This window comes from Habropoda laboriosa, unplaced genomic scaffold, assembly GCF_001263275.1.
Source record: "Habropoda laboriosa isolate 0110345459 unplaced genomic scaffold, ASM126327v1 scaffold20, whole genome shotgun sequence".
NCBI classification, from domain to species: Eukaryota; Metazoa; Arthropoda; class Insecta; order Hymenoptera; family Apidae; genus Habropoda; species Habropoda laboriosa.
In genome coordinates, this window is record NW_017100143.1 from 997,602 (window position 1) to 1,009,387 (window position 11,786).

The 11,786-nt window shown below is 38.9% G+C and overlaps 2 protein-coding genes across 2 annotated transcripts in view; one reads left to right on the plus strand and one right to left on the minus strand.

The window, feature by feature from the left end:
* The window catches only part of LOC108574010 (pseudouridine-metabolizing bifunctional protein C1861.05), a 54,432-nt gene that overhangs the window by 1,601 nt on the left and 41,045 nt on the right, over positions 1–11,786 (plus strand). The window lies entirely within an intron of this gene.
* The window catches only part of LOC108574033, a 27,164-nt gene continuing 18,536 nt past the window's right edge, over positions 3,159–11,786 (minus strand). Inside the window, exons 3-4 of the mRNA XM_017936534.1 lie at positions 6,929–7,292; positions 3,159–3,223 (exon numbers count right to left, since the gene is read on the minus strand). Coding sequence (XP_017792023.1) covers positions 7,006–7,292 — 287 coding nt within the window. The 3' untranslated portion in view covers positions 3,159–3,223; positions 6,929–7,005. The remainder of the gene's footprint in view (positions 3,224–6,928; positions 7,293–11,786) is intronic.

Below are 11,786 nucleotides of genomic sequence, written 5' to 3' on the forward strand. Positions count from 1 at the left end.
TGAAAATCATAAAGCATGATGAAAGTATAAATCGGAAAACTATGTTCGTAAATGGCGTTTAAATTGGAAATATAAGGTAGAACGTTTTCAGAAAGAATGTTCATTGAAATCATTTTCTCTAAGTTGCCTGAATTTTTCTAAAAAAAATTCGAGATAAGCCTTTTCCATTGTGCACGACAGTATGCATAGCCATGAAAATAACGAACGCATTTTACATATTCTAGTTACACTTTTCCCCATACTTGGCTACGGTAGTCCTATTGCGGTTACCGTGTACGAAATAACGTACAATACCATATCTAACCATTTACAGATACAGTAAATTGGGTTTCTTAAGCAGGCACTATTCAAAGCTCCCTCTCTTCCATTCGTCTCGATATACATATTACATTTAAATATCAATCAATTACAAATTACTACACATTTGAACCTCTTTTTAAAGCCTTTCTCATTATGGGATCGGTATTCGTTATTGTAGGGGGATATATTTAAGTAAAACATATAGGTACGAGTCTTTCGTTCGTTTGTAACGAGTACATATACCACATGACGATTTAACAAAGGTGAACGAATCAAAACGGTGAAAAACAGTATTATCGTCTCCGTTCAGGCGAAAGTTTAAAGCTTATTCTAATTAAAGGTAGCGTGTAGGTCTTCACTTCTGGGCGGCTTGCATTAACATAGTTGCCTTTCTAAATGATCAGTTTTAAAAATTAATTAATGCCTATCTGTCGTTTATGTTTTACATGTAGTATTCCTTATATACATTTAGTGGCAGAGGCTGTATGTCTGCGAGGTGTAAGCTTTCATATTATTATTTTAGCTTAGTACATTCAACGATAATTCGATGGCCTGATTAAGAAAGAACCCTCGACTACCTGGAATGCAATTTTTCTCATTTCTTTCTTCTTTCAATGATTAAAAATTATGTACGATACGAACCGAAAGGAACATACACATATTTATATTTGAAAACGTATATCTCGTTAGCAAGACGTGTTAACTAACACATGTTCATGTAATAATGGCTTCTTTGGTAATAATCTACGCGTTACAACGTACGATGCTAAGAATACCCTGTTGTCCAGACTGATATAATTACGATAAAGACAAAATATCAAATCTGAGGTCTAACGATTAACCACACAGCTGTTTGCGTTTCGTAATTTTTCGTTCACGTTGTTCTAAACAATAGTAAAGAAACGATCACGGTATATAAATGTACGTATTGTTGAACTGTGTGTGTGTATGTGTGTGTGCAAATGGATTCTGGCTTTTTCTTAAACAGACGATCGACGCTTAATATTTCTACTGCCATACACCGCTATATACAGTCTACTAATACGTATATTCATTATCATTTTTTTTTTTTTTTGTTTGCATCCGTAAACGTATATAATCCCTAAGATTCGATTAATCCTAGCTAGGAAGCCAATTACTTTGAGTATCGTATTATATTCATACGACTTACTGCACAAATCAATACAGACTACTCGCGCTGCATGTATCGTTTTATATAAAAAGAACTAGGAATTTTTATAGTCGTTACTCTTATGCGGTGACTTCGAGTGTGTATATACCTGTGTGTACTCGTATGTGTCTCTCTCTTTGTATGTGTTTCTTTGTTTCTCCAATGCAGTGCTTCATTATTTTTTTTTTCACATTTTTCTTATTACCATCACTAAGTATATTATGTATATATACATATACACACACACATATATTATATACGTATATTATGCATGTATATATACATATAGCTCGTTAAAAAAAAAAACAGATCTTTTTTATAGTCGTGTTTCCGCAGAGGGAGAATCAGTTTGGCAGTAGTATCCCACAATATTCTCCCGTAACTATCGCAATCGTGTTTTTTAGCTGGTTAGAATGTTGCGTCAAAAGGAAAGAAAAACAGAAGAGAATGAACGGAGCAAGAATAAAACGAGTTCGCGTGACGATAAGCGATTAACCTTTGATATATTTCGTCAGTATTGTATGGTAAAAAAAACCTTGGACGGTGAGCAACGCACCGTGTTCCGTTATTGTTCGAATGCAACCGCGCATGGTACATCACCTTTCTCGCCATTTTCTCTTCTTTTCTTTTTTTTTTCAAAGTATCGCCGCCCGAGCAACGGAAAAGTAGAGCGCAACCGCCATTATTTGTTAATTTGAACGCGTTCAAACAGAGGGCCATGTAACGTAAATACAGTAGATTGAGAATCACTCTTACGAAACAGAACGACGGATAGTTACGTTTTTCTACCACACTGTGACATACTAGCCGCGTGATTCGTGCGTAAAAATCGGTATACAACGGCTTCGTGTCCGAAAAAACGCTCTTTGGTTCGTTTAAAGAGAGATACAGTTTCGGTATATAGGAAAAAACTTACTGCTAAAAATAAATCTACAAAAGTAATTGATTATTTTTTTTTGTTCTTTCTTTCTTTCATTTTTCTGCTTCCTTCTTCGTTTCTGTTCACCGACCGTGCGAGGACGGAAAGAGACATGTAAAGAATACGCGTAGAAAGAGAATCGAAAAAAGGACGTCAGGAAAGCGTGTTCGAGACCTTCGCCACTTTCCTTCTTGTGCAACTGCGACACACTTCTTCGACATACACACCTCTTTTTTTTGTTCTTTTTCGTATTTTTTTTTTTATTTAATCTGTTACTCCGCCTGTGTCTCCGGTTTCGCTCTTCCTCGTGATTCGCTCTCGTGTCGATTCTCTCGCTTCACCAGCCGTCCTGTGTTTGTGTGTGTCGTCACGCAAAAGGAAATTTACTCTGTTCATCATCACTTCAGGGTCGCGTTTCTCATCACCGTGCAAACTTTTTTTCTGCACTTGTAAACGACGTCGCGGTGTGGAAAACGTGTCGTTCGAATATACTCGTGTTCTCGTTAAATGATTCCATAAATCGACGTACATAACCTTGCTATTCCTTTTTCCAATGCTAGACAAATTGGGAATTCACTTGCACGATATTTGTTCATACCAGAACAGCGAATAATTAGCAATTTTCACGAAGATAAACGTAAAGTGAGAAAGGAAAAAGAACGATCGTTACGTATGTGTAATATTTTGTAGTTAACAACGATACACGATGGATTCAACGATACACTTTCCTGGCGACGCGTAAAACTTTGAACGTGATTCGCTTATTGCGGCCTGGTGTGCTCGTGAGGTCAGTAGAATCTTTAGAAACCTTAGCTCCGGTCTGCGGACCTATCCTTTAAAAAACGAACATACGCTTAGTATTGTATATACTTTGATTTGGTCATTCGTGTTTTATTATGTTCTTATTAATCCAGTTATTTATTTATTTTTCATTCTCTTATACGATTTAAATCTCGCGTAGTATTGGTCACTAAAATAATTCATCGCTCGTGTACAGTCTTTCGTAATTATATTCACGAAGAGGAGACACGAATTATCGTACCCCCTTTTCTATTCTAAATAGGATAATTCTGTCCGTTTCCATGGATTTTCCTACGGTTTCCGTCTATCAAGAACTAACAGAAACGTCCATCAATTAACCCTATCTGCTAAAAATACAGCGGAAATACGATTCTAATCAAGAGTGGCAAACGTCTGATTCTAATTCGATCAGCGAGTTCATGGAACGGATGTTCACAGAGGATGGTAGATTAATTCAACGAAAATAGAGATTTCTTCATAGGGGCGTTAAATGAATGTATGCTAAATTCGATACAGCGTGAACGTCTTCTAAGGGGAAGCAAAAGAATTAATCACTGGAAGAATTTCTAAAAGAATCCTTCTAAAAATTTGCAACTTAAGAGAGTAACTCTGTAATCCAATCTTTTCTCTCTCATTTCGCAGGATTTCTTGCAATATTATGAAAAAAATTGAGAAGATACCTAGAACACATTTTTTTAAATTTTACTTATGGAAAAAATTCTTAAAAATCGGGGAACAAAAGAAATTCAAATTTTTCTCTCTCACTTCACAAGGTTTCTTGCAATATTAACAAAAATTGAGGAGATGCTTGGAACACATTTTTCTTAAATTTCACCCGACGATGGAAGAAATTTAAAAAAAATTCCCCAAATCGTTCCATCGAATGCTGGTCAATTATATCGAAAATTTCTGTGTGGTATCTGTTACTGCGCCTAATTTAGGCGAACAGTCACGGGATGTGACAACAAAGGGGTGACGCAAAGCTTACCTGCGTACGACGTATACCACATGAAATTTCCAAATTGCCCGCCTTTGTGCATTTATTTCATCGTTACTCCATTCAACTAAATCGATAACCCGTCCTGTGATTCTTTTGTGGCTACATACTTTAGGCTTGCCTCAGCTACTCACAGTTCTGGTACCGTGTTAAATAAAGCGGAGTTAAAATACTGCGCGAGAATTTGAAATTTATGCTCGTCGCTAATTAATAAATACTAAAAGCTGACGAAAAAAAATATAAAATTTACTCCTGAAAATGAGAACAAAAGATCTATAGATCCAAATCTCTCAAGTTTACCAATAAAAGAAAAAAAACACACAAAGAAGAGAGAAATTTTGAGGTGGGTGAGGAACGCCGTTGCACTGGTTTCACCTCAAGTTCGCTCGGAATAATACAATTGTTTTTGTAAGAAATACGAGATTCCGGCGGCGAAGTGGTGGCCTGGAATTTGTCACCCAGGAGGAGAAAGCGCGCGGGTACCTGAGCCCTTTCCCCGGAAAGTCGAACGAGGTGGCTCCAACGGTTTTTCGAGACGGACGCTGGAAACCTTAAGAATCGCTTAGGAATACAGAATAAGTTATTTTTGGGATACCGCACTATCCTGATTTTAATTCTTTGTTTTCGAGTGGGGCTTACATTTTGTTCGCCAATCGTCCCGGCGGGTGCGTTTCAATGGCTGGTAAAGGAAAAACTGACCGGAGGTGTAGGCGTACTTAGGACAGGGAGCCAGGAGCAGAGATAGATAAAGATAGAAGTGGAGAAAGTTGCGGAAACGGAAAATCCTCGTGCGAACCTGGATGCCACATGTGCGCTTCTTAGGCCACTCGAGGACGAAGGCAAGTCTTAACCCGGGGAGAGACAAAAGAGCGGAAGGAGTTGGAAACGAGAAAGTTCGCGTGGAAGAACAGAAGAAGGTTCGGTAAGGGCTTGTTGGCAGCGACGTACCCGCCACAATTTAATTAAACAAATATGAACGATGATCAATTCACAGCGTTCCTCGAATAACACGGTGGAAAGAAAAAGCTGAAGAAGAAAGAAGGACACGAAACGAAATTAAAAATGAATTTTCCATTCGCTCGTATTCCCTCCGTTTTCAAAGTCGATTTCCAGCCTTTTGTCGGAAGAGAAACACCTGAAAACTCGATGGAATATACGATTCGAAGTGGAGAGAAACCGAGTCTGAGGGGAATACGATTGTTCTTGTTTGTGAAAAGAGGCGAGCACGCTTGATGGAGGATCGAGATGAAAAATGAAGAGAAACGAGCACCCTTGGAGGCAGGGTTTTTTTTTTTTTTTGATCGAAGAACAAGGGATTCGAAAGAAAAGGAAGTCGATCAGAACGCGAACCTCCCCTCGGATTCGCGAGAGGCAGGTTTACACGAAAATCAATACCAACGGCGTGATATCCTTCGATACGTCTCTATAATCTACCTTCTCTATTGTCCTTTCGAGTAGATCTCACCGCCTAATCGTCTCTCGATCTCTGCATAATTATCCTGCCGGCTATTCCAACGTAGAAATTCTCTCCTCGGATCTATTTACGATGAAACGCTGTTTTTACCATCGCGAAAGGAGATTTTTACTTCGTTGTTTCAACCGATTGATGATACTTCGACGCGACGGAATTATTCGTATTTGAAGTCGACAGGAATTTCCTGATAATCGTATGTTCAATGGTAATTAGGTTTTTTCACGTGTTAATTATTAAAGATTATGCAGAAACTCGTTTGGAGACACTCGTGTTGAATTTGCGCGAAGGTTCGCGTCCGTGACCACTCCTCTTTGTACGTTCTTTTCGAGAAGAGAGAAAAAGATGGATGGATTATTCTGAGGTGTTATTCACGGGATGATACGCGTGTATAGAGAGCCACGAGTAGGTATACACTGCCGTTCGTGAGTATTAGGACACTTACCGAATGCGAGGATGAGTTGTAGGATAGTTGAGATTGAAAAAAGTCATTATTCAGGTTGGAGTGTTTTTACGAACGTAACGGGTGTCCTGGTACTTCTGTACGACAGGGTATAGCTTGACCGAGCGAAAGTGAAGCTTCTGGGAGGAGTTAGGGTGAGGGAGTGGAAGAGATCTTCGCTGTTGATTAGCCACTCGCGATAGAAAAACGCTGTTGCATTTATTGTTCCATGAAGAAAGGTGGTTTGTGACGTTATCGATGACTATAGTAGGAGCCAAATATACTCTGCTTTTTTTTTTTTATTAATATCTTCTATCTATTTTATGTTTCATGAGGACATGGCAAGTTTAGTCTAAGCTCTTAATTGTGTAAAATGAGTTAACTCGTCGTTGGTTAGACAATACTTGGGACACAGTAATTTATTTATCGAGGGATTGTTCATTTTTATTATTTTTTAATCGTATTCACATTTGCAAGAACGAAAAGAAAGTACGTCGTTATAATTCTTACTCATTTTTAATTGTAAAATAGAGAGATTCAATTTCTGTTTCAAAGGGGAACACAGTTAACAGGTGAAACACGAAACAGAAAGATTCCACAGACTCTTAACTTCCGTACACTGAATTTAGAACCAAAAGAGCGACAGAGAAAAAATAACCTTGACCGGTCGAATATATTCAGCTCAGACTATACCCCTTTCGAAATCACCGAAGACAGCGTAGTGGGGATAGAGGCTCCGCCCCCTCCGCGCTTATTGGCTCGTGCGCGACGCTTCGTTCGGAAGCTTCACGTTCGCCTGGTCAAACGGTACACGGTGATAGGCTTACTTATACACGGTGATCTCGGCGGACCGATTGCTCCTGTAGAGGAGACGGTTCGACGTGTTTCGCCACCAGTTCCATAGTCAGGTGCGCCTGCTCTGACCGCCAGCTGTTATTCCCGTGCCCGGGCTGCCCCCGTTCGACAGCCATAATCTCCTGTTGAACTCACGCATCTCGTAGTTGTTGTTCCCGTTGCTCTTCTCGCGGCTAGTGCAGTTATGGTTCCCCGATGTGGGCGTCGTTTCCTCCAGGATCAACGCGCAATGGCTGTTCGTGTCGCTGTCCGCGCCACCGTCTTGCAGATTGTTCGCCAGAAGGGGATGCCTTCCGGTGTTGCACTCGTCCGTTTGGATCAGCAACGACGCATTTCCTGCGGTGGAAAAATTGGGATAACGATCGAATAAGAGAATTTCACCACGGATTCTACGATTTAATCCCTTCACCTTTTGACGGTCTAATAAAATCGTGAATTTATATTTCACGTGTATTTCTTTAATAATCACGTCGGGTGTGATTATGTTTGAAACAAGGGATACATAAAACGTCATATTTATCTTGTCCTTTTGCAATTTCCTTCCAAAGAGGCTTTCTTAAGTTAAACAGTCGAGTATTTGACGCTTTGCCTGAGTCACACACAGGATAAATTGTCAAAGGGTTAACGCTCGTGCCCGTGTCTTACACAGAAAGTGCAATTTTGGTTAATTATTTTCTTTCACTGTTCTGTATCGCGCTGTCCCTTCTATTGCAAAAATCTAAGTCACAGCAAACTTATTTCTATACGCCTAAAGTAAGTCACAGCACTGTAACTAAATGGCAAACTTATTTCTACACGCCTAGAGAAAATTGACGAGACAAATGTGAGCGTTGAAGGGTCAAAGACTGTCTTCACGCGAAAAATCGCTGAATTGAAAATGCACCCAGAGCTCGAGAAAGAAGGACTACTAAAGAATTACAGAAAATACGACGAAAGAAAAATTGAAAGGAAACCCAGCAAAGGAGTAGAAGAAAGCCTTGATAACAAACGTGTGCTTCTGAGACTGTGCAAGATGGAAAGAAAGATTCTTAAAGCCAGAGAGACAAATGAACAGGAAATTGGAAACGTCTAAAGGAGAGCTGCTCGGTAAGTTGCCCGCGGGGCACTGCTCAGATTAGCTCGGGCACACAAAAACCAGGCGAGAATTGTTATACCATACTCTACTTGATTATTTTCAATTTTAACATTCACTCTTATCCTACTCTCCTTCTCCGAAATTTCTATCTTATTTTAATTAACAATCCCGGATTAAGGAGAAACATCGCTTTATCAGAGTGTACAAGAAAGGCTTCCACAGTTTCAAGCGACGTTCTCTTGCAAAAGGGTTCCAGATTTTCCCCAGTGAAGCTTAACTTAGGCTCGTCAAGGGGAAAGCTTTTCCCCTTCGTTACCAATATACATTCTTCATATTCATTCTCGGAGAAAAATCTGAGGATTTCTACAGAGTAGCCTTTTCTCCAGATTCTCTTTCATTCCTGAATAACATTCGTTCTCGTTATTCTTCCCGCAAAAAAAACCTTTTCACGATAAATCTCGACTCGCAAGAATGTTCTTCTCGTTACTGCGTTCAAATGAAACTAAAGGAGAAATAAAGTTGTTACAGAATAAACGATTGTTACAGAAGGTTCTGACATTTCGTTCGTCGAAAGAGGCCTTTCGTTTGCCCTAGAAAGAACCTTCGACATTTCACAATTTCCACGACCATAGTCAGTAATTCGAACGTTGAGGTAGTTATTGATGTTCATCGCGTGCAATCGGTCTTTTATCACAGTGTGCCGCGTTATCAGCGGTATAAATCAAGCTGTGCCCACGCTCGAAACGCGTCGAGATCGCACGCATCCATGCAGATAAACTCTGAGATGGCCGTTCTCTGATAACGTTACACTCGAATCGCGACGATTTTCCACAAAATAGATTAACACGTGCATCGTCAGATAGGAAGCAGGGGGGAGTAGTCGAAGATATAGAATAGTCTCCGGTAGATATATTCTCAAGTTGATCTCGAGGGGAGATAACAGATTGAGAAATACGCGATGGTTTCTTCTGAATACGCGGGAGAGACATTTTTACGATCGTTTTAGGTGACATAAACGTCCTCCCTTTCGATTTTCACGTGAACAGATTGGCGAAATGTTTCTTGTGAGTGTCGTCGAGGTAACTCCGGAGATTATTTGAAGTGCTTTATTTATAATAATGTTGGTACATGAAGTCGTGTAGTTTTACGTCCGGTGCCAAGCTTTCGCCGTAAACCCAGACGGCCCCCAATGGCGGAGGATTAGGATACGCCCAACTAGACCCTCGAAGGGTACAGGTTGAACACCTACCCGTCTAAGGGCCACTTGTGAGGAGGAATCCCCACGTTACGGGTGGCACAGAGCGACTTTCCAACACTCTACCAATTCTCCAGATTGGTCCCGGAGCTCTTCGCAACACACATGTCGGAGCGTGGAAAAAGGGCCCAAAAAATTGTCTAACAGGTAGTAATTGAAATTCTATAATATATAAGTTTCAGAGGAAGGTAGAGTATGTATCGGGTGGACATAGGCTAGCTAGTAGCCCTCGACCACCCTATTCACATCTCAGAACCTTTAAGACTAATTTGCCGCGAAGTGTCTATGGCCCAATATAAAGGGTGAATGAGCTCCCGGCACCTCGGCGGGTCCTTATATACCTGCGGTACCCTCTCCCCAAAGTCATTAGCAAAATCGTCCGTTAGGTCAGGCGGGAAATTTTCGCGGGAGATTTTCGCGGGAGATTTCCGATATCGTAACACGGTATAATTTATCAATTTTCACAATTTTATTAAAAATTTATACTTCCGACAATTTGTTATAACATTGCATATAACAATTTATACGTTTTTACAATATTCTTCAATGGAAACATAGGTTTTAGCGTTCTCGTTACTTACTCGTGGTTAAATTAATTTCGTAGGGATTAAAAATCAGGTTGACCTGTGGTCGTAGATTAAAAATAACCATAGTACAGCTAAATTTATCGTGTTAAATAATTATTTTTACACGAATCAAAAATGTATTCAACGTTTGCTTGTAACAATACCATGAAATAAATTATATTATACGTTTTCTCCACCAAACTGGACAAAGTACAACTAGTACTTATCGAAATGATTTTTCTCTCTCGAAGAAATAGAGTTTGTATAGTGAGAACGTATAAATTGTTATATGCAATGTTATAACAAATTGTCGGAAGTATAAATTTATAACAAAATTGTGAAAATTGATAAATTACAATTCTGCCTGAATTTTTGAAATTCAGAAAAACACAGGTAAACTTCCATTGCATTTAAACGATATTCTCCACCAAACTGGACAAAGTACAACTAGTACTTATCGAAATGATTTATCTCTCTCGAAGAAATCGAGTTTGTATAGTGAGAACGTATAAATTGTTATATGCAATGTTATAACAAATTGTCGGAAGTATAAATTTATAACAAAATTGTGAAAATTGATAAATTACAATTCTGCCTGAATTTTTGAAATTCAGAAAAACACAGGTAAACTTCCATTGCATTTAAACGATATTCTCCACCAAACTGGACAAAGTACAGTAAATTCTCTACAAGAGTCAGTAAGTTTACTAATACACTTATACTTGAATAAATTGAGGTGAAAACAGTGTAACGACGTTCCTCACCCACCTCAACTCTAAGCACATATTTATCAGATAAACACCTTCCTATTCGCGAAATTTTACGAGTATACACGTACACCACGATATGAACACGTTCACGTTCATTATGTCGCACGTTTGTGGAAAAATATATGGATCGGAAAATTCACTCACCGTTCTCCGTCGTCGTTAAAGGCATAGTCCCCCAAGATGAGATCACGAAGTCGATATCTTGGTGGTAGAATCAGCGGTAAGCAAGGATCTGGTTCGTTCATTGTGCGCAACGCGTCCTCCAAATTGGAAAACTCCTTCGTGATTATTACGGTGTAGCCCTCGAAAATTTCGAGGGTATCACGAAAAAAATTATTCACTACCGATACCGTTACACTTTCGCGAGCTACATTTACACAATCACCGCGTGACACCCTGAAACGTAGAAAAAAAAAAGAAGATTAGATATAGGATTTGTATCAAGAGATAAGAAATACGAGAGAAATGTTTCAACTAAAACCAACAATATTAGATACAGTTAACAATAATGCTAACATGACGATCCTGGTTCTAATAAACAGACCTAGATAATCGCTAAATTATAAACTCCTGAAACATAAATTATTCAAATTCAAATTGCAGTATATAAAAATTCTGATTCTAATAAATAGACCTAGATAATTGCTAAATTATAAACTCCTAAAATATATATTATTAGAATTGAAATTGCAGTATATAAAAATTCGCAACAGAAAATAGTGTTTCTTCGAACGACGCAAGAATTAGGGAAGTCGACTGTCCTCGTAGATGCAAATTCGCGTAATTAAGAACCACCGCTCTCCTTCACGAAAAACTGAAGTACATTTATACACTTCCGGTGCATGTGCATATATTTATACGAATATACACTGTGTGTTATAACCATAAAACCACCTCAATATTTTCAATTCCCATATATTGTTGTTAAAATAATAACAAACGAAGTATGTCGCGTTTAAAAGCCTATTGAAAAACAATGTTTCCCCAGAAAATGGGAAAAACGGTAAGAAACTGATTTGTTGTGGTTTCATAACTATAACACATCTTACTACGACAAAAATAAACTTAGGATGCAATAAAACGATATAACATTAATGGAAGTATGACTAAACCGAAGTTCGAAGTCGAGTATTTAAAGTCTGATATTACGTGCCTAGCGAGTGC